General features: G+C 36.9%; 3 protein-coding genes across 4 annotated transcripts; 1 reads left to right on the top strand and 2 right to left on the bottom strand.

The window, feature by feature from the left end:
* Window positions 1-9,319: 9,319 nt before the first annotated feature.
* LOC121739367 (guanine nucleotide-binding protein subunit beta-2) lies at window positions 9,320-22,543 on the bottom strand. Of its 2 annotated transcripts, XR_006037433.1 has the most exons (10): window positions 22,404-22,543; window positions 20,767-20,912; window positions 20,317-20,450; window positions 19,659-19,824; window positions 19,402-19,487; window positions 19,201-19,316; window positions 18,922-19,048; window positions 18,644-18,730; window positions 17,949-18,523; window positions 9,320-9,331 (listed from the first exon to the last, which is right to left on the bottom strand). XR_006037433.1 is itself a non-coding variant. In XM_042131808.1 (9 exons), exons 1-9 carry the CDS (start codon window positions 22,470-22,472, stop codon window positions 18,417-18,419), a joined length of 1,038 nt encoding a protein of 345 aa, XP_041987742.1. In that variant the 5' UTR covers window positions 22,473-22,543; the 3' UTR covers window positions 17,608-18,416. The 2 variants fall into 2 exon arrangements, 1 of the variants encoding a protein (XP_041987742.1); XM_042131808.1 differs by lacking the exon at window positions 9,320-9,331 and having other exon boundaries at window positions 17,608-18,523.
* LOC121739372 lies at window positions 13,142-14,363 on the top strand. Its single transcript, XM_042131814.1, has 2 exons — window positions 13,142-13,209; window positions 13,814-14,363. The coding sequence occupies exon 2, from the start codon at window positions 13,821-13,823 to the stop codon at window positions 14,361-14,363; it is 543 nt and encodes a 180-aa protein (XP_041987748.1). The 5' UTR covers window positions 13,142-13,209; window positions 13,814-13,820.
* LOC121739374 (alpha-(1,3)-fucosyltransferase C-like) lies at window positions 15,698-17,415 on the bottom strand. The gene is made up of 3 exons (XM_042131816.1): window positions 16,667-17,415; window positions 16,135-16,454; window positions 15,698-16,018 (listed from the first exon to the last, which is right to left on the bottom strand). Exons 1-3 carry the CDS (start codon window positions 17,309-17,311, stop codon window positions 15,733-15,735), a joined length of 1,251 nt encoding a protein of 416 aa, XP_041987750.1. The 5' UTR covers window positions 17,312-17,415; the 3' UTR covers window positions 15,698-15,732.
* Window positions 22,544-23,348: the final 805 nt, after the last annotated feature.

Raw genomic sequence — 23,348 nt, forward strand, 5'->3', positions numbered from 1 at the left:
GATGGAAATCATGTGACACATTGTATATTTTTGTATTCGTTCCATGCATTTAATCGTTTTTCCTACATCCATTTAAATGTATGGTTATATTGATACCGTATATTGTACTATATTAATTCCATGCATTCTACTAATTAAATGACTCCTTACTATATTTGAGATTATATCGGTACCGTATATTATTTTTGTATGTACGCCATAAACTGTTGAGTTTGTTGCTTCCTCCTAACCTTATATGTTATATCGATACATACATAGGTACCTATATAATAGATCCCAATAAATTCATTGCGTGATGTGGTCTCTGTCTACCCCAATGAGGGACAGGAGTGACGATATGTATGTATAAATAGAGAATCATCCCTCTTTATGAAGTCGATTAAAATGAAATACTTATTTCTATAACTTGGAGTACATAACAGACATTAAAAACAAGTTATCCCTATATTACATAGATTAATTAAATTTTAAATTATAATTAGGTAAGTCCGCTAGGCTAACTAAAAAATATTAAGGATAATTATGATAGATATGATCATTTTATTTATGTGAGCGTGTTTCTTCTGAACTTAAGTATGAACACAAAATAAAACAAATGTTTCGGTAGTAGGTATTTTTAAGTTTTATTGTTTAAAATCAAGTAGGTACAATAATAAACCCATAGTCATAATAATCAAAGTGTCGGACAAATCAAATACACCGAAATAGGAACATAAAAGTAATTTAAGAAATTAACAATTTTAAGAACGACCAGTTGAGAGGCTAATTTACTGTGACATTGACTATAGTTAACTTGTGTATGTAAGCAATACTAGTTTTCAATCGTGGCTCTGCCCACGTGACAAGTTGATAAAATTTAACAAATTGAAATTCGTTATTAGCCGCTTAGGCGTTAAAAAAATAAAACAAAAATGCTTAGAAAAATATTAACCTGAAGAATCACATATCAGACATACCTATCAGTACAAAGTCTCAAAAAAAGGCCCTTTAAGCGTCGAAAAGAAAAATAAAAACGTTTAAAAAATTATTAACGTACCTATCAAAAATAAGATAAAACAGTCCAAAATCTCAAAAAATTACACAACTACACAAAAATTACACAACAATATATATACTTTGTTTGTAAATTTAAATTATGGTTATTATCTATAATAGTACCTATTATTTCTGTTTATTTGTTTTGTACAAAAAGAGGACGGTATTTGATTATAATACAAGTTCACAATAATAATAATTTTTTTCGTAAGTAGTAGGTTAACGCGCGCGCGTAAACAAACACGACGCGACGTTGCGTTCTGTGCTGTGATAGTCATAGTCAATCATGGTTGTCGTGATTGATGTAGATCGTTTCGATCGTTTTTTGTATTGTTTATTGTATCTTCTTCTTCCTAGTCGTATCCTCATGGCTGAGGGACGTGACCACCAAAATTTGCTTTCTGGGATAGGGCTCTCCACTTGTCTCTATTTTTGGCCTGATGAAATGCCTCCTGGAACGTGCAGTCAGCAGCCTTGACAATCGCGTCTGTCCATCGTGTAGCCACTCTGCCTCTGCCTCTTTTCCCCTCTAATTGCCCAACTAGTATGAGACTCTCAAGATTATTAGGCTCCCGGCGGGCTATGTGGCCAAAAAAGGCAAGTGATCGTTGTAGACAAAGCGTGGACAGGCGGGTGGTAATTTTGAGTTGCTGAAGTATAGACGTGTTGGTCCGGTGTGCGGTCCAAGGGATGCCGAGCATTTTACGCCAGCACCACATTTCAAAAGCGTCAATCTTAGCTCGAGTACGTGCTTTTAGTGTCCATGTCTCGGAGGCATATAAAAATATTGAAAAGATTAGGGAACGCATTAGTGTTATTTTTGTGCTACGATAGATGTTCTTATTCTTCCATATCTTTTCTAAGCGCCCAACCGCAGATTTAGCCATCTGAGCCCGTCGGACAACCTCCCTCTCGCAGTTACCATTGTTGCTAATCAACGATCCCAGGTAGACAAACTCCTCTACGGGTTGAAGATCTTGTAGTAAGGATGTCTTTTGTATTTGGTTCAGCTTATCGACGTACATCAGTTTGGTTTTATTGCGATTGATTTGGAGGCCAAAGTCTCGACTAATCTTTTCGAGCCGCGCTAGAAGTTCAGCAAGTTTCACTTCGCAAGTACTTATAAGCGTGGTGTCGTCAGCGAACCTTAGGTTATTGAGAAGGTATCCGTTAATTTTAATACCATCCTCCCAATCTTCCAACACTCGACGCATTTTTCGCCTACGAGGTTGAACAGCTGTGGAGAGAGGATGCAACCCTGTCTGACACCACGCTCTGTAGCAAACGGCTCTGACAGATCATTGTCTAATCGCACCCTTGATCGACCTTCCAGATAGAGGTTTTGTACCAAAAATATGAGATGATCGGGGACGCCCAACTCTCTCATCACCTCCAGCATTTTGGACCAGACGATGCAGTCAAAGGCCTTAGCGTAATCCACAAAACAGAGTACTATTGGGACATTGAATTCTCTGCTCTTTTCTATCAGCTGACGGATGTTTAGGATTTGTTCTCGGGTACCCCTGCCCTTTACAAATCCCGCCTGCTCTTTGGATATCTGTCTAGTTATATAGTGTGCCAATCTGTTGTTTATAACATGGAGAAGAATCTTACTGGCGTGTGAAATTAGTGAGATGGTCCGATAATTTCCACACTTTTTAGTCGACCCTTTCTTATGTAGTGGTATCACGAGAGATTCTGTCCAATCGTCTGGCCACTGTCCTGTTCTCCATACTTTAAGACATATTGAATGCATTACTCTGATTCCAGACTTACCCAAGCTCTTAAGCACTTGTGCCTGTATAGCATCTCCACCGCAAGCTTTTGTTTTGAGCTTATTTATAGCTGCTTTTACTTCATGGAGAACGATGTCGGGTTCTTTATATGTAAAATCTAATCTAGTGTCAGGTTCATCAGCGTCATATTTGTACAGGTCTTGGCAGTAGTTCCTCCATCTTGTCATCACTTGGTTCTTGTCTAAAATCAGGTTACCCTTTTCATCTTCTATGTTCCAAGATTTTGATTTTCGTTCCCGTGTGAGAATTTTTACCTTTTGGAACATGTCTCTTGGATGTAGGGTATCAGAGTGTGTTTGTATATCTCTACATATGGAATTGATATATGCATTCTTGTCATGTCTACAGAGACGCTGTACTAGTGAGTCAAGTTCAGAGTATCGCTGTTGTTCTTCCTTTGAACGAATTCCTCCAGTCTTTAGAGCCTTTCTTTGTGCGATTGCCTCCCAAGTGGTCATCCACTCAGATCTAGGGTGTTTTACTTTCCGTCCATTTGTGATTGTTCTAGTTGTCTCTTCTAATGCGGCCTTAAGCTGATTCCATGATGTATTGGCTGAGTCAAATGGGCAATACGTTTCACTGTCCAGTCGAGTTTGTAGTGTGTCCTCAAAAGCTTTCGCTTCTTGTGTTAGAAGCATATTTTTGGATGGTGGAGGCTTTGAAACTACTTTGAGGCGGACTCTGTATTGAGCTATTAACAGCTGATGGTCGCTGCCACAATCTGCACCCGGAAAAGTCTTTGAGAGAATTATGCACGACTTCCATCTGCTGCTGATTAATATGAAGTCAATCTGATTTTTATGACATGTTGGCGATCGCCATGTCCATAAGCGTCTTGGATGTTGTTTATATGCCGTGTTAGTTACGAATAGTCCTTTTTCAATGCAAAACTCTAACAACATATCACCTCGACTGTTGCGGGCTCCTAAGCCGTATTCCCCAATAACATTCCTTAGGTGTTGATCATTATCAGTGTGCCCTATCTTAGCACCAAAGTCTCCCAGGATGATAGTACATTCCTTCTTTGGTAACGCTTTGCAGGTTAATTCTAGCTCGTGGTAAAATTCCTCCATCTCTTCTTCGGTGGCTGCAGTGGTCGGCGCATAGACCTGTACAAAGTTAATTGGGTGTGGATGGGCTGAAATTTTTAAGGATAAAATTCTATTGTTGATGGTATTATACCCCAATACCTTGTCTCGTAGCCAGCTAGCAACTATGAAGCCCACACCACTAAAACTATTGTCTTGCCTGTCAGAGTAGATTACCATATTTCCTTCAGGTGTGATGTGGTATCCGTTATCTTTGACATGGGTCTCACTCAATCCTAGTATAGCCAGATTATAGCGCTCCATCTCCGCTTCAACAACTTCGATTTTTCCTGGCCTTAAAAGTCCACGGACATTCCAGGTTCCTATTGTTATTGCCCTTCCCTTGGGTGTTAGTTTGCTAGAGTAAGATGTTATGTTTCCAACAGTAGCAGAGTTTCTGCAAGCAGCCTGCTGGTTAACTGACCTGCAGCCGGTAGCCAATTTCACACCAGTCGGCCCGGAACCAAGCTGGCGCCGAGCGTTAGTCGGGTCGCATGACATCATATTATCTCTGGTGGCGTTCTTAATCATGGTGGTTTTCTTAGGATTATAGTCGCGGTAGTTTCCCGTTGCTTTCCGCGCTAGACTTTTTGAGGGTATTTAGTCCTCAAGGCCACTACTGCCTAGGAGTCAGGTTATCATATCCGCCGCCTGAGACTCGGCGTTGTTACTCGTTTAGCACCACCCGGGGGACACGTGTAGGGTAGTAAAAGGTAATTCCTACGGACGCGAGTAACCACCGCCCCCGTTTATTGTATCAAGTTTGATTCATTTTAAACATTGATTTGATTTGTAATCTAATTTTAATTGCCTGAAATGTAAAATCAGCGATATGCGATCAGTAGTTGGGAAAGGGTCCGGTGGCTTTAATACAGGTTATACTGTAACCTAGCTAAGCTGCCGGTTGCGATCTTAACATTCTAATATAAAAAACCATTGAAAATAAAATAGTTTGCATGTTGTAATTGTCTAGATTAAGGTTTTTATGTTATCGAGCTGAATAAAAGTACATTATTATTATTATAAGTATGCCATCACAGTTACTATAAATCTTGTCAAGGGTGTCGATTTATGAATGAAGAAAGTCAAGATTAAAAAAAAAAAACTCAGAACACTGTACCTAGCCCATGACCCGGTAACCACTTGACGTTGAGTTTCGATGCACTTGTTTGGGCTATTTTCTCATTACCGTGGCTTTCTAATAGCGAAAGAATTATTTAAATTGGTTCAGTAGTCTCGTAACTCGTAAGTTAAATAGTAATAAGCAAACGATTAAATATTTCGTCTCTACAATATTAGTAAGTATAGATATTTAAAAATACATTAGTCCCAACCCAATTCGCAGTCTAAACTCAGTCACTGATGGGCTTTTGTTTAAAATATACAATAGGTAAGTACTTATCAAAGAAAATCATATACGTAGGTATGTAGGTAGGGACATAGTAGTTAATACAATCGGTCCAAAATACTTTTAGACAGGTAAGTATATAAACAGTTCAACAACAAACAGGACACTGGACGTCAGGATAATGATCGTAAATTGCATATTTATTTGTAAATAAATATGTTGCACCAGAAAATTGAAGATTTATAAAGCGATTTTATGTTCTTTAGTTTCATAGGTAGAACAAAATGATTTGTAATAATATTGATATTATTCTTGGTCGTTGCACCACAATTAAAACATTTTTTTTTGTATTACAAAATGGGTTGACGGCCAAGGCCATTTTATTTTGTCTTTAAAATAGTTTTTAAAATCACTTCTTTTAAAAAAAAACGATCTACATCAATCACGACAACCATTGACACGACAATCTAACACTGAAAGAATTTTTCAAATCGGACCAGTAGTTCCTGAGATAAGCGCGTTCAAATAAGCCCTTTCAAATAATTTCCCTTCGTTTTTTCCACATTTTCCTCTATTTCTTCGCTCCTATTATTCTTAGCGTGATAAAATATTGCTTATAGCCTTCCTCGATAAATGGGCTATCTAACACTGAAAGAATTTTTTTAATCGGACTAGTAGTTCCTGAGATTAACGCGTTCAAACAAACAAACAACCTCTCCTGCTTTATAATATTGAAGTGTAGATAACATTTTTACTACTTTTCTTACTATTCTACTACTATTTTTCGAAAATGTGTCAAATAACTACCTAATTGTAATATCGACATTGCATCGATTCGATATATTTGTTCCTGTTTTCCTGAAATACAGTTACAGATTTGATCATTATTCTGAATGATCGTCATTATGTTTTTAGGGCTATTCAGGAAAAAGACGTTCAGGAAAATGAGGAATTCACTAAATTCGTTTATAATTAAGTATTGATATAAAGAAAATTATTAAGAACTTAGAAATGTTGCGGGCCTTTATAACTTGGTATAAAAAAGTAGTGAAAAACAGACAAATGTTGGCACACATCGAGAAATGTAAATGACGTCTTATTTGGAAATTTTTGTAGAACGTATTTCAGAGAGAGAGAGAGAGCATAAAACGAAGAGCTCTATCCACACCAAAGCACTGCGATCAAATAAAGTGAGCCAGCAGATTTTATCGCAAAATAGGTTTCAACCCCGTCACGTTGAGTATATCGGCAAGGCATTCAAAACAAACAATGCGCAGGACAATGACGCGAATTTTATGAACATTTTAAAAATATAATTTTTAGTTATTTAATGTAAGTTGATGTGTTATTTGTTGGTATCGGATTCTTCTCTTCTTTATCTTCAAATTAACATTAAATTTTTAATCCTTTCTAGCTCATTTTTTTTATAAATAATAAATTGTAAGCGGCAGTATCGAAACGACACTCAAAAATTTCATAATTTGGTACTTTTTTTTTATAATAACTTTTAAAATATTAACTCTACTTTCAAATAGTTTTAGCAGCATTTTTGTAAGTTAATTAGATATTGAAATGTGTAATGTTACATCAAATTTACGAAGGCATTGTGAACCCAACTTTGAAGACATGAATTTAGTCTCTCTCAAATATTCGCCCCACTACATAATATTTATACCACAAGCGTCATTACGTCCGCGCTGGCCGGCAAAAAATATAAACAAAAACATGCCCTTGCATGTCGCGTGCGAACTCCGCCCCCTCGCCTCTGTCACCCCCGCGTCTCCTCTGGGACGATGTCGTTTTGTGGGACGTAATTAAATCACACATTAGAATTGATAAAAACTTTATTATATACAGGAATCCACATTATCGGCGTGTTATACGTAAACAAAGTATCGAATATACGCCACCGATATACGGCGCACAGTAGCGACCTCCAAAATTCGCGCGCCAAATAGCGGAACTAAGAAATACGCCGAAAAGCACTCCGGTGACAAAACAACGTCCATGCCAATATTTCACCCAGCCATTGTACTAACCTTAACACTACTTCTGGCTGAATTTGAGAGATGGTCAATCTTGCGTCCGTATACAGGATGCAACAAGTCAGTCGGACGCAATATCATCGGTAAAAACCGCCATGTAGGACGTAATATCAACTCCGGGGTGGAAATATATATATATATATATATATATATATATATATATATATATAAAACTCAAAGGTGACTGACTGATTGACATAGTGATCTATCAACGCACAGCCCAAATCGCTGGACGGATCGGGCTGAAATTTGGCATGCAGGTAGATGTTATAACGTAGGCGTCCGCTAAGAAAGGATTTTGATAAATTCTAACCCTAAGGGGTTCAAATAGGGGATGAAAGTTTGTATATAATAATACTTCTTAACGAGAGCGAAGCCGCGGGCAAAAGCTCGTTTATTTATAAAAGTAAGTACTAAGTTCCTGATCTCATATGACTTATTTTATTTAAAATATTTACCTTCAAACAAAAAGTACCTATGTCATCTTATGCACAATTCCCCTACAGGCCCTTGATAGTACACCTACAGTTTTTGCCTTTTGGAGCGGCTACTCATTTTCGCGATTTTCGATTAGGTACGTTGCAATGCGTATAAACTGGTTTCTTAGAAAGCAAACATAAGCATAATTATAATAATTATCCCCATATGAAACAAGTTTCTGTGCCACAGATCAAGCAATCCAACGCAAATGAACGTTCATCCTTAGAAATATTTTTTCAGATCACTACTGAGTTGTAATCACATTGTAAGGCATAATAATTAATAATATTAGGTATGTTGAAATTGAAGTAGACTGGAATGGTGTACTACAGGGTCATCTTTGGGGATCCACATTTTTTAATGCTTGCCTAAAAGTAAAATATATTTTAAGATCTGCAGGTATACACTAGGTGGTAGGTATATATATCTGTAGGTATAAACATTTCACATTATTCGCCGCTTGTTTATCGAACGTCCACTGTCTGATATTGCGCAGTTAAAAGTCAAAGATCAACTTAAATCTAAAGCTGAACATGCACTGCCAGAAATCGGTTTTAACTTTTAATACTAGCGTAATGTACTTATGTAAGTATTTGGTTTTATTTGGGTGACAGACACATATTTTATTACTTAAAGAGGGGAAGATAAATCAATCTATACTATTTAATAAAATATTATAAAGCTGAAGAGTGTGTTTGTTTGTTTCATCGTGCTAATCTCGGGAACCACTGGTACGATTTGAAAAATTATTTCATTGTTAGATAGCTCATTTATCGAGAAAGGCTATATATTTTCAGTTATCACGCTAAGCCCCAATTTCACCAACGTCTGTTAGTGCTAACAGCTTGTTAAAATGTCAAGTCTTCTCTTTCATTCATAAGAAAAAACGAAAGAGGTAACGTGATACTAATTCGAGCGTTAACTTTAACAGTCGTTGGTGAAATTGGGGCTAAAACTAATAGGAGCGAGGAAAATGTGGAAAAAAACGGGGAAAATTATTTGATAGGGCTTAATATCTCACGAAATACTTATACTTTAGGAGCAATTTATTTAGCACAGATAAAAGGAAAACCACGTGAAGGATCATAGACTAATATTTTGTCTGTGAAATTCCTAATTTTAGCAGGCGAAGCCGCGCGGAACGGCTAGTACTTATTTATTTATTTATTTATTTTTATATTATAAATTAATAATACTTGGTTAATTTTTTGGACCCATAAAGTGCTCCCTCACAGGGAGCATTCGCGTGTAACGTAACATTATAGATTCGTCTTTGAGCAAGCAAGTTGACTTCACTGTCACATACTCGTAGACCGTAGTATTGATGTTACAAGTTGTATCATGATATTACACATTGTATCATTACAAGGTGCGCATTGTAATGTTCGGTTTTACTCCCGCACTGATGTAATGCTTGACTCTGTAACGTTACATTACAAGCGAATGCTCCCGGTGAGGAAGCATCTTAACATAATATTTAATTTGAATTCTACATTGATGTTCAAAACTTAACTATGGTATGTGTAGTTAGGTACTTACCTGTTTTAATGTCTTTAATTAAGTATCTCTAGTAAATCATTTTAACAGTTTCGTTGTCGACTTATATTATCATTATCATAATATTAATAAGCGAGTGAAAAATGTTATACTTAACCCTTTTTACGAAAAAACCGGCCAAGTGCGTATCGTGCCACGCGCAACATAGGGCTCCGTAGATACTAGATAGTACCGCTAATTTTTCATATTCTTTGTATGGTTAATGAATGCACATTTATAACGTGTTGTACAATACTAACAATATCATATTCTCAGTTACGTTCAAAGAATTTTGAACGAAAACGAGTACTTCTACGAATACATTTTTTTAGTTGGTCGACTATTACTCATAAAGTTAATATACCTAGTGGAATAGAGCAACAATTTCGAGGTGTAAAACGAAACCGAAATTAAATTATATATTTATAATTATAAACCGAAATTAAAAAGTACACAAGCAGGATTGAACATAATTTCTATGAGATTAAGAGCTCACCTGATAACGCGCGAACTGAAATAGAGAACAAAGCTAACAAGTGCCTAAGCGTAATTGCAAGTTGGGGTCACAGAAATCGTTTGGAATTTGCGGCACACAGAACTTATCAAATTCTTTTAAAAGGCTCTCTTATATTAACCCCTCGCATTAAACTTATCGAAACAAATGTCAAACGTAAAAAGTTACTATGTTATCACATTCTTAGAACATATCATACAAACGGGTGAGAAAGCAAAAATATATTTCTATAGTTTTACTAAAATATCGACATCTATATGGGGTCTATCGTTCAAAACGTTAAAAACTATATATACAGCCACGTACTTAGGCAGAATATGCTACGGCTCACCGGTCTGGGCAGATAGGGCTACGATTGGCGCAGCCCGGCGTAAACTTTTACAAAGCCAACGTCTCGCATTAATATTCCTATGTAAGGCATATAGAACGGTCAGTACTGAAGCACTTCCTGTCCTGTCGTGTGTTTTACCTGTAGACTTAGAAATACAGCGCCGAGCTGTCTTATATTACAAAAATAAAAAAAATTACGAACCCTGCTTTCTTAACTATGAGAGACAGAAATAAAGTGAATAGACTATTTGAACCACTAGACTTTACACTACAAAATCTTATATCCGAGTGGCAGGAACGGTGGGATAACTCGATCAAAGGTCGTCACCTGTACAATTTCTTTCCTTCGGTTCGTGAACGACTCGCCATGCATTGGATAGAAATAGATCATTGCGTCGCACAATTCCTAACTGGTCACGGTAATTTTAAAGCTAAACTTCATGGATTTAAGTTAGTTCCATCTCCTTTTTGCGAGTGCTCGACCGAAGACAGCCCGCAAGAACAAACTGCTCATCACGTACTCTGGGAGTGCGGTCTCTGGCATGAGGAAAGAAACGATCTGTTAAACAGCCTCCAATGTGTCTCTGGAGTCGTATATTACGATGACCTCGTAGGCAGCGCAAGGAATTTCCGTGCTTTCAAACGTTTTTGCCATAAATACTATTGGAAACAATCGAACACAAGTTTGCCATTATAAATAAATGTCATTATTTTTTTTATGAAGTAGGCATTGTATAAAGTATAACGAAAATTTTTTTCCCGTGGTGCTTCCCCCTTTGTTCGGACATCAATGTCATTACAATTTGGCTGTCTCCCGCTTTGCTTGGGGAGGGAAATTGCATCCCTGAGATCATAACAAATGGTTTTCGTGGTTGGTTACCACTGTTGATCCTGGCGACACAGGAGTTGCAGTAGTGGGAATGTGTGGTGGGCCTTTTGCCCGTTTTTTTTTTTTTTGAGCATTTAATCTTTATGAACTGAAGTTACTTGTGACAAAAAATCAGTTTTCTAGACCTTGCAGATTTTGAGATCTAGGTTAAAGTATGTAGTCAAGTTAGGGTCATATGGGCTCTTAAATTGTCAACGTGCGGCGCGTGCTGACTGGATGTCAAAAAAAGAGAACTGCTGTCATGTATCACACGTTACTTTTTACCACGCAGTGTTACTGATAGTGACATCTCTCTTGCTCAGGCCTTTGTTTCTCTATTCCGCTAGGTATATTAAATTTATGCTAGTGGCTATTACTCAATAACTTATGAAGTCTTCTTAGTTCCTACTTCCGTGCACTTTTTCACATTTCTAGTTCAGCAAACCGCACACGGTGTGGTGGGTGCGAAAAAAAAATCACCCCCGCATTGATGTGTAGAGGAGGTATTGTAAAAAACGTTTTTTTGAAAGATTCTATATACAATTTTGTTGGCAACATTAAGATGTGCACTCATGCCGAATTACAGCTTTGTAGGTCCTATGACCTATAGTCTCTGAGAAAAACCGCGACAGACAAACAGACGGACAGACAGACGGTCTGTCTGTCTGTCTGTCTGTAGCGGTTTATATATATGTTACGCTCAAAGACCGAAATCGCTCAATGAGCGAAAAAATGGCTCACAACGTGTTGTGGTCACAGTGAAACAGCCACGACGCGAATTTCGCGTCGTGGCTCTAATGAAAACGGCCACGACGCGTTCTGGCAATCACAAAAAGACCATAACGCGAAATTCGTGTCGTGATATTATGCTATTCGTTTTTCTTGATTTCTTCTTGATTGATTAATTGTCCATAGGTATGGAAGATTAAATTACCACGCATACTACAAAATATTTTTTTCTTTTACCAAATCACTGCATAACGTGTTTTTGATTATTATTTGAAAATATCCATGGTTCCTTAATATCCATGCTAATATTATTACTGTCTGTCTGTCTGGCGCTGGTTATGGATATTTTATAAATAATAATGATAAACACGTTATGCAGTGATTTAGCATTTTCGCAGGAGCTTTTGATAATACCTGGTGGCAGATGCTAATACTAAAGCTACGGAACAGAGGACAGTGATTTAGTAAAAGAAAAAATATTTTGTAGTAGGTACGCGTGGTAATTTAAATATAATTTTCCATACCTGTGGACGATTAATCAATCAAGAACAAATCAAGAAAAACGAATAGCATATCAGCCACGACACGAATTTCGCGTTATGGTCTTTTTGTGATTGCCAGAACGCGTCGCGTCGTGGCCGTTTTTATTAGAGCCACGACGCGAATTTCACGTCGTGGCTGTTTCACTGTGACCACAACGCGTTCTGAGCCATTTTTTCGCTCATTGAGCGATTTCGGTCTTTGAGCGTAATATATATACCAGAATTGCTCGTTTAAAGATGTAAGATTATGTCTATTCTGCTAAAGGTACGCTCAACTAAAATTGCTCCACTCCAGTTAATTCTCGTCAACTTTGACGTCACGTCACGTCACGCAACAAGCATCAATATTGCGCAATACATCGCAATACAGTTGAGCCATATAGCGCAACTTCATCAACTAGTTACTAGGCAATACTGTCATAATACGAGCCCATCGGATATTCGTCAATTCGTATCGGCGACATTGAGCGATATGAAATATCTGGAGCAATATCGCCGAAATAATTGCCGCAATTTATTGAAATTGCTCTATATTGCTCCACTAATTGCTCCAGATTTGTCCATTCGTGTTGCCGGGCAATTATTGCCGCAATATAATAAATAGCACAATAATTTGTGTCCCTATCATCTGAGGATTCCAAAGACATTTAATAATATTATGTCAATGGAGGATTCGCACTTCTCTCTGGTTATCAAAGAGCACTTCTCTCTGGTTATCAACTGGTCATAGATCTGTGTGTATGTTGTCATTCATCATATGAAAATAGCTGTCAATTTTTCATCAAATTATTTATTTGCTTGAATTAAAAAAAAACAATTTCTTAGAATTACCTACCAATTTATTATATGTTATTAAAGTGTATTTGCATTGTTATGGATTCTGGTCTCAATGCTTACGGTAATAATAACCACAACATAATACTACTTATTACAATACACTAGAAAATATATATTGTAGGTATAAGGTGTAGAAAAAATATGTGAATCATCATCTTGAAATCCATCAAAGCAATTACTAGATTTATCAGATGGTTTCCGGAAATTATACCTACTTACCTACTATAAGTAAATTTACGAGCAATCATAAAACCGTGTTGGATATGTTTTAGATTGCTTGTTTTCTATAAGAGGCCTGCCCTGTCTCTCATAGAAAACAAGAAATGGAACAGCAAGAAATAAAAAGTCCGTAAGCGACGAAATGGTTTTGTGTGTTATAAAAGTTGACCAATCGTGACTATGTGTAATTCAAAGACAAAAAGAAATAATATGATGAATACTGGCAATGAACATTAATTTCTTAGCTTTAGTCATTGCTTAGAAAAATCGATATCGCTACAGACAAATTATCAAGGCGTCGCCACTCGTCCTTATAAGATCTCGTTCTACTAGGAGAAGATTTTTTAATTTTATTTTTTATCTAATTCTTGATTGATTTGTATGAGTTTAGTTACTTCAAAACTTAATTAAGTACTTATCTTATCCTTTAAACTTTTTCTTTTCAGCTACACCATGCAATGTTACCAATGTCAAAATGTATTCACCAACAGAGAGAGCATTAGTTGCAATAAGTGTAACTCTAAGTATCATCACAAGTGCGTAAATGGAGCAAAAAGAAATGATTTGGAATCTGGTGATCGAAAATACCAATGGGTGTGCAGTTCTTGCCAGTTAGCTTTAAAAAAAGCTAATACCCTCCATATACAAGAAGCCATCAATAGCCTAACAGAGAAGGTTGAACTTATCAACAAATACCAAATTCCAAAACTAAGCAATGATTTAATACAAGTGAGGAATACTATGGATTGCCTAGTTAAGCAAAATGAAGATATAATAAAACGACTGGAGCAGCTCAATCTAAATGCTGAACCAAAAAATTGCTTTCAGAAGAGAAATTTAAAGTTATCAAGAGAAAAGAAAAATTCTAAAACAGACAGTGGAGGATCGGAAAAAAACCGACTCAGGTCTAGACGGAAATCACGTTCATTGCTAAAACTACTTATACGCATAAATAAAAAATTATCAAGAAGGAGATCGTCTGGAGCACGTAAATAAAACAGTTTTGTTATTGTATATCTTATTTAATAAAATGCTATTTTTTACAAAAGTTATAAAGTTCAATTGCAACCCCAATGAGAGTTATTGAGAAACCTGCTCTTCGTGAAAACCCTCTGATTGCAGAGGAACCAGACGGGGACAAAGAGAGTTAGCTCTGAAGAGTTAATGCATCTAAGAGCAAAACAATACAGTTGAGCTTATGGGAAAAGTACGTATGAGTAGGTAATAAGTACCTTTTTCAATTAGTAAGCTACTAAACTCGAATATATTATAATTTATAATGTACTCCTTAATCCTTAATAATCTACACTACGATTATAAAGAGGAAAGATTTGATTGTTTGTTTGTCTTCAATAGGCTCCGAAACTACTGGACCGATTTGAAAGATTCTTTTACCATTGGAATCCTACCTTAATTTTGCTGAACATAGGCTAAATTTTATTTTGGAAAAAATAGGGTTTCGTAAGATATTTGGGATTTTCGGACGCAAGGTGTAAAAAATCAACCAGAAATGTTACTTTTTTCGCCTTTATTTTACTCATGGCATTAATTCTTATCAAAATAAATTATTTAATTACTAAGTACAGTTTATGTAGATAATATTTGGTCTTTGAATGATTAAAATTGGACGTTTGGTTTTAATGTTATGGCGAAATTAAAATATTTCGATTTCTGCTGCACGTTGCGAATTGGGCGTCGTCAAGGCACGCCGCGCGGGTGTGCTCGCCCGGAGAGTCCACGTAAATATTAATTATTATTACCTCGATCATGGGAATCGCAGACACAATAGATTTATAATATAATAATTATGCGACAGCCGGGTGCCGCTTCATTGATGGGATAATATTATAGTGCTTCATTAATTCATTACGTTTTGAATGACTATTATTTTTGATTGCTATTATAATTAATTTCTATAACTATAAATCTCCAATAGCGGCAGCCGGCTGCCAGCATAACAATTATTGAAGATCTATTGTGTCTGCTATACCCACGATGTCTGCGATACCCACGATGCCGATGGAAGTATAATTAATGCAGATTTTTAAATCTACACTATTTCTTCTGAACATAGGCTTATAGCCTATAATTATTTAATGTGAGAAAAAAGGGAACCGTATTAACATTAATGTTAATTGTGTAAAAAAACTACCAAAATTTTCCATATATTATAAGCTTTATAAATTATAGACTCAAAGTGATGTACTAGAGTCTTATAAGTTACTAGCGGCCCGCCCCGGCTTCGCACGGGTGGAATAAAGATTGAAAAAAAAAATATTTAAAAATCAATGTCCACCCGTGCGAAGCCGGGGCGGGCCGCTAGTCTTCAATAAAGAAGTGTATCTAATAAAAGCTTCAGTAGGTGTTATTTACTTTTATCATGACACTTCTGTTCAGAAGACCACCAGTCACTGAAACGTGGATATACAGTTTTCGTGTTCATCTTTGCCTTATCATTTAACATTTCACAAAATCTACAGTAAACATCGCCATCTGGATTCTCGTTTGTTTTGTGATATGAGTAGTACTTCTTCCACTGGAAAAATTTGAAATATTCGGAATCTATACTGTGCAGTATTCGGTGAACTTCTTCAGCTAATTTCTTTGGTCCCATTTTAAGGGCATCTAGGTATGATCCCTTTGGTAGAAATCTAAAACGTGTAAAATTGAAAGTTTTGCATCGAGGGTTACCTAAGTAGGCGTTATGTTTATAGTTTTATACCAAATAAAGAGTACGTCCTTTGTTTAAAAAATATTCACCACTTACCTTGTGTAGTTTGCTCCTCCAAATACAATAGGCACTGTGTTATGTTGCATTGCATTCAGTACCTTTTCTGTTACATAGTCTTCGCTCAGAGAATTTTCAAAAGCCAAATAAAAGAAATATTTCTTCTCTAACATTTTAAAACATCTATCAGTAATGGACTTGGGACATTGCAAGTTCCCACAAGTTCCATAGATGTCTATTTCTATATTATAATGACTGAGCTTGGCCTGGATATGTTTAACGTATATTTCTCTTCGACTATCCGAATCGCAATTTGAAACAAACCAGGCGATTGGAGTTGTTTTAGATAATAGCAGCACCTTAAATAATTTTTGAAATAAAAGAAAATTTCTGGCTATTTGTATGTAACCTTGTAGGCTGTACGTTGAATCGAGCAAACACATATTTTGTTATATTCACAAAAATATGTGTTTCCTCGATGATTGTTCAAGTAGGGAGTTGACTTTTTCTTTGAATGAGGGCAGTCTGTATGTTTGCATTCAGAAATTTATTATTTCAATGAAAATTTTACCTTTAGGTTATCGTCGATTGGATCCATTTTAATTTGATTTATCCAATGCATATTCAATTTTGGTCCAACGATTCTGTTGTTACGATCTCGTATGATAAAGTAACCCCAAATTGCTGACGAATCTAATTTGTATGTCCACGTCCAATTGAAATAGTTGTTCCACATTTTGGAGCATACCGGATAAATTGACGCTGATTCGATGTTAGCATACACGTATTTCTGTCGCTCAGACCGTCTCTTCGGTAAATCATTCATGTATACGTACTCATTGAGTTCTGGACCATTAAATGCGATAACCTCAAATTCTGTATAGTCTCCGAGAAAATTTCTGTTACTCGTCACATAGCAGTTAGTGTAGGCGCAGCCTTTTCGCAAGAAAATGTTTCTTCCTTCTCCGAAGTAATTGAAAGGCGTGTTTTTTGGGTTCGTCCATAATAAAATATACTTCATTTCCCTGGCATTATATGAAATAGTACGTGTTGGTGATGGCATTGATTTAGTAACCCTATTGAAATGGGATTTGATAACATCTTTGCGCAAGTTTGCTGAATAGAAGATTACGAACAACAAAGAAACAACAGTAAAAGGATACCAATTTTTTTGTAACTGCTTTAAAATACTACTCGTACTACTACTATTCACCATCGTATCAATGAAACGAATGGAGTGAATGGAAACCGGGCTGACTCAGCAGATTGTTTATAAATTTCAGATACTTGATTGCCCAAAAGGATACAAGTCTCAGATTATTAAACAAATATTGTTATACCAACATCGCAAACAAATAGGTTTGATATCAATCAAATGTAAGAAAAATGGTTTCAATAATTTCTGGAATCAAGGTGTTCTTGTTCCCTGTTAATTTTCCAAACTGGTATTTTTATCTAGGTTCTAGAAATTACAGATTCAAATATGTAGTAAGTAATAAAAACTCAATTTTCCTTTAAGTATTTCTTTAATTAAAACTAAAACAGTTTCAGTTGCGTAAAATTAATACAGTCGTGGTCAAAATATTATTTTCGTAGATGATTTAATATTGCACCAGAGTAAAAATATTCCTTAGCTACATTTTTAATTACTTAAGGAATTGGAATACTTGCTCTAGAAAGGTTCCCTTAATAGTTTTTAAAATTTTTCTTCCCTTTTCAACAAAAATAAATATAATAATTTATATTGCTGTGATTACCTACTTAAAATATAGTTATTGATGAATATAAATATGAGCTTACAACAGTATCTTGAAAGTATATTTTATTTATATTACAATATTAGTGCCTATTACGTATTATAATTAAGCTGGTGCTTAAATAGCTTTTCTATGTTCAGTGTTCAAACCAGATTGTTGGTTCGGTATATTCTTACCAACAATAGCAACTGATAATAATATAATTAGCTCTTCCTCACAATTCATTAAAAATGTGGTACCACTAGCTACTGAGCCTTTAGCCAAATGAAATTGTATTTTTCTCAGTAGTCTTATGTGTGTTTGAAGTTTGAACTTTGATATATTTTCTATCATTTACATTAGTTTTTATTTCTTTTCATTGCCCAGTATCACAATCTTCTGATAGCTGTTAAGTATGGGAATTCGGACATAAATCTGGTAGCACATTCACAAGTATTGTCACTTTCTTTCTTGGTATAAGGTGACTGGAACGAGACTAGCGATCACGATGCTATTAGAAGACTCTGAAACGGGTCCTAGTAAAATATTTTTTCTATCCTTATCTTCTGATTTTGAACTTGGCATTTATCCCCAGACTTTGACACTCTGGTCCCAGGAGCAACTCGCTAAGGCAATACCACTTGGCGCTATAGAGATAGAGGTGACGCGATTTTCGTGTCCATTCAATTGTCCTAAAACGAAAATTTCATGATCGTTAATTAGGTAGGTAACTATATATTTATACGGTAACTACTATTTATTTATCTTACGCATATTATTGCATCATTATTATAAAATATGTTACCACTTACCAGTATGCGCGACTTTCAGAGTATCCCAGGAATGGATTGTGTTATCGTCAGAGCCGGCTAAGAGGTATCGTCCACTGGAGGAAAGACCTGAAAAAATATTCTTTAAAGTAAATAGGTACTCAAAATTTCACGATCGTTGCTTATCTATCAAAAATTTAAGAAGTTTAAACTAAAACTCGTTTCCAGCATTAATACGGTTGAAGGCTTGCTTGCTAAGTGCATACCGCTATCTACCTGCCTGTTTAAGTCTAGGTATAGGTACTACAAAGAAGACTAACCGCAACTAGTAAATCCGCCATTTCCTACAGGGGTGTAGTGTCCAATCTGCTGGTCACTTCGTATGTCGAACAGACGAGCAGTCTTGTCCTCGGAGGCAGTAGCAAATGCCTGACCACTGGGGTGGAACTATAAAGAAAATTCTTTTAAGTAGCTGACGCTAAAGGAAAAAGGTGTTTTTTAAACTGATGCATTTTAGAATTATAACATTCACAGACAGACACAATCGTTTCGTGCAAAGTATGTAGATACATGAAAAATTATAAAAATTATTTGCTTACACAAACGCTGTTCACATCAGCCTCATGTCCAAAAAACGTTTGTTTTGCGTTTTCTGCACGCACATCCCACAGCTTACATGTCCTGTCCACGGAACCAGTCACGTAGGAGTTCATGTCTGAAAGCACATAGAATTAGTAGAGTCAGTTCTGAAGCTAATGTTAATTTTTTAGTAGATATAGAAAATAAAAAGTAAGAGATACCTGGAGACAACGAGATAGAAACCACATCTCCAGCGTGTGCATTAAAATCTACTTCTCTTTTACCGGCTGCTAAATCCCAGACACATCTGAAATTAATAATTAATTTCTGTAATCGTAGTCATCGTTTACATTGTACTATGTATGGCACCTTGACAACTACTTGAAAGTTGAAACATTCTTTTTGAAACATGCACGAAGCATTTAGTAAAATAGTAACATATTTAATAATAATGAATCTGTACCATACTGTTACGTACATTTTCATATCACCTGACCCAGTGACAATATGGGTGTCGTCAAGGAATCTGCAGCTACTCAGAAAGCCTTCGTAGCCAGCCAGTTCCCGCACCATCTTAGCAGCACCCGTGGCATCTCGGTTGTTGACGTCATACACCGTGCACATGTTGTCCATACCTCCACATGCTGCAAGCAACAATTTTTATTTTAGGGAGGCCGAGCTAATATACTTATTGGAGATAGTTATTATAGATGTAAGTTGGGCTTCTAATTCCATGTGCAGTTGAATAGTAAAGTATATCTTAAAAGTTCACAGCAAATTTTTGGCCATCTCTTAAGAATAATGGAGCCGCAGGTCAGGAAAAGTTTGAAGATTTCTCCACGTATGAAAATAATGTTGTAACAGTTCTTTGCTTAAATATCTTTAAACGAGCAATTCTTGTAATCTCGGAATCGGCTCCAACGATTTTCATGAAATTTAGTATATAGGGGGTTTCGGGGGCTATAAATCGATCTAGCTAGGAATCATTTCTAGAAAATGTCATTTTCATCGGATACCGAGCAAAGCTCGGTCAAACAGCTAGTAAGTGTTTAACTTGCAAAGGACGGCATCGTCTCTACGATTCTGTCCGTTCCGTGACCCAATGTGTAATACTAAATACTAAACGATATAGTTACCAACGAAATTTCCTGACGGGGAAAAGGCAACACTCATAACCCAAGCGGAGCGGAGAGCAATGACCTGGACCTTATTGCCGCTCCATGTGTCCCAAATAATGAGCTTTCCATCCAGGGAACCAGTCACGCAGTGCCTGTCAACATTCAAGAAATACGGAACTGTTAAAACTGAGATTGGTATGTGTACTCGTATGATTAGAAATTGAACTCAAATTGATGATCGCGTGTTGAGGGCAACAAGTGCTGCCTTTCGAGTTTCGTAGCTCTTGGCTTAATAACAAATATCGTAATAATGTTTTAGTTTTGGACTAAAATACTGAACCTCTAAACGAAAGTAACAGTCAATAATGCTATGTCATAGACCATAGTCCTGTTCCGATTTAAAATTTTTGCAACTTTTAGTTGAGTTTTACAAATTGGGTCATTTACATCAATATCTATTGTTCTTACCTAGAATCACCGCTATAGTGGACAGAGTTTACTTTATTTATGTGACCCTTCAGAGTCTTCTTTACGACAAGTCGTATTTTCTGTACATCTGCCAAATCCCCACATTTCTCAGCGAGTTTGCAATCCGCTGCCTTTTCTTGTTCAGCCTGAGGATGGAGAACGTTAATTTCAAGTACTTCTGCTAACTGTGATTTATGATTAGGTATAAAAACAGCCCTGGTAATTGTTGTTGTTGTTGTTGTCTACTGCTGCTTCGAAAATACTCGACTGATTTTTAGGAAAGTCACAGATAAGAGTTAAGTAGGGAATGCACTACATTCAATGTAGGGAAGGACATGTTTACTGTCCCGGGGTGGATACACCAAATTTATCGTTTTGGTTGATCAATTTCTCACTTTATTAAATTCCTGAAGTTATTTTATCTGTATTCTGTACCCCACTATCGATGAGTTTCTAAATATTGATGATTGCTATAAGTTGGTTTGTATGTTGTAGTTCTAACTTCTACCTACGTAGTTCGCTTTTGCTATTATGGGAGTAATAGAAAAGTAAGGGTGTTCGCTGTGTTGAGCGTGTGCCCGGCGCGGCTGCCCGTCGCGGGCGCCCGCCCCGTGCGCGCGCGCCGCGCGTTCGACGATGTATGGGGGCCGTAGTAGTAAGGCTGGTTTTATAGTAGAGCGTTTCGCAGCGCCGTTGGAGCGCCGCGCGTTCGAATATGTATGGGGGTAGTAGTTGCGTTTTAAAGTCCGCGCGCTTGAGCAGCGCCGTTCGTCCATACGTTTGTTACAGCTTCGAACGCGCGCGCTCCAACGGCGCTGCGAAACGCTCTACTATAAAACCAGCCTAATATTTTAAAGTCGCACGCTTGAGCAGCGCCGTTCGTCCATACATATTACGTTTGTCACAGCTTCAAACGCGCGCGCTCCAACGGCGCTGCGAAACGCTTTAAGGGTTGATTCAGACCGCAACGCGACGCGTAGATGCATTTCTAAATTAGTATTGATTTGACAGATTCGCAAGACGTCTGACGCAATTGAAATCTGTCAAATCCATACAAAATATTTAGAAATGCATCTACGCGTCGCGTTGCGGTCTGAATCAACCCTAACGATAAAACCAGCCGTAATCGTGCGACGGCTGACCTGATTAACGCAGCGCTGCTCTATGGGATGACATGAAACAAGCATCCTCGCGGACGGCTGCCCCAGGCGCAGCGAACGCCCTAAGATAATATAATTGGAAGATAGTAAAATAATATTGTCGAGTACAACAAAATGTTGACTGATAGAAGCCGTATAAAACACAGTAAAAACCATCTACGTCAGAGCAGAGCTGCGCAGATGACATAATTATATAACTTACAGTTTCAATTTTCATACTAAATTAATATTTTGTTACGTAAGTAGATCAATATTATAGTAAAGATAACTATTATAAACAGCTTTTGTCCCATCGACTACATAAAAGTTATCAATTTACTTTGAGGGAATGAACAAGCTGCAGTTATTCGGAAACTGGTAAGAAATCATAGCGCAAGCATAATTATTAATATATGCCTCAAGAAGAAAGCAGTTACAATTAAAACGCCAGCAAACATATTAAAATTCGCGCAATTGTAATTTGCTAAGGTATTTTACCTTCGATTTAGCGATGAGATCGTTCAGTTCCTGCTTCAAGCCAGCAGTTTCTGGGTCGTCTTTGGGCATTTTGCAGTTTTCCACCGACTTCCAGAAAGGTTCTCCTCCGGAATAGTAGACTAGTGTTGCCTCGAGCCCTGTACAAGATTGTGTAACGGAAAATATAATTTCTAACTAATCGAATTACTGTAATAGGATTGTACTGTAACGTTGAAGCATTATATGTGCTCTGTTGTTGGTAAACTAATTTTAATTAGACCGTACATTTGTTTTAATTATGACTGCTGAGGAATATTTTGTTGCAGTATCGTCAAGGCCTTCGAATTTGCTGATGGTAGTAGAAAGTATAATTGTAAATACACCTATTTACATTTATTGCCCTACTTGATGGCTTGCAGTGAGTCATGACTGCTAATTAGGCCCACTACGAACATATTTTTTGACGACGCAGGGGAAAACCTTTTTAGGTAGGTGCCCCGGGTTGAGGATATGCCTCAGTTCTGAAACACCTCGAGGGTATGTGGCCCCGGTCGGTTAGCGCACAAAGCTACCCCATGCTACCCACTAAAACTACCAGCGATTTTCCATCAGCCGTATACGGAGGGATGTCCTAAATCTGTCAAACAGTAAACACAGAACTTCCTCCACGAGCGGCCGGTCTACCTCAAAAGTTAATGGACTTCCACCAAAACTGCGAACATTGCGCAATTGGACAATAACAATTATTATTTTGAATCCAATTAGTATCCTCTAGCAATTATTCAGCACTGGACTATCAGGCCAGAAGAAAATATTCGGCACTATAATCAAGCAATGCTAGATAGAGATTAGAGATAGAGCAGCATTTGATGTGTTACTTCCTAATGTCACAGAATATACTTACAGTGTGTAACAAAATTAAGTGATAATACTTTAGGGTGGGTACGTGTTCCTTGTAGAAAATTC

The sequence above is a fragment of the Aricia agestis genome, chromosome Z (assembly GCF_905147365.1).
Source record: "Aricia agestis chromosome Z, ilAriAges1.1, whole genome shotgun sequence".
NCBI classification, from domain to species: Eukaryota; Metazoa; Arthropoda; class Insecta; order Lepidoptera; family Lycaenidae; genus Aricia; species Aricia agestis.

Bases quoted from the DNA above. Each gene is read 5' to 3' on its own strand.
- LOC121739372 (XM_042131814.1), top strand. From the start codon at position 13,821: ATGCAATGTTACCAATGTCAAAATGTATTCACCAACAGAGAGAGCATT.
- LOC121739374 (XM_042131816.1), bottom strand. From the start codon at position 17,311: ATGGTGAATAGTAGTAGTACGAGTAGTATTTTAAAGCAGTTACAAAAA. The intron at 16,455-16,666 runs GTAAAATTTTCA...AAATTATTTAAG, and splicing joins CAATCGACGATAACCTAAAG to GTGCTGCTATTATCTAAAAC. The intron at 16,019-16,134 runs GTAAGTGGTGAA...TACACGTTTTAG, and splicing joins GGAGGAGCAAACTACACAAG to ATTTCTACCAAAGGGATCAT.
- LOC121739367 (XM_042131808.1), bottom strand. From the start codon at position 22,472: ATGCCCAAAGACGACCCAGAAACTGCTGGCTTGAAGCAGGAACTGAAC. The intron at 20,451-20,766 runs GTAAGAACAATA...GAATGTTGACAG, and splicing joins CACTATAGCGGTGATTCTAG to GCACTGCGTGACTGGTTCCC. The intron at 19,488-19,658 runs GTACGTAACAGT...TATTAATTTCAG, and splicing joins GGGTCAGGTGATATGAAAAT to ATGTGTCTGGGATTTAGCAG.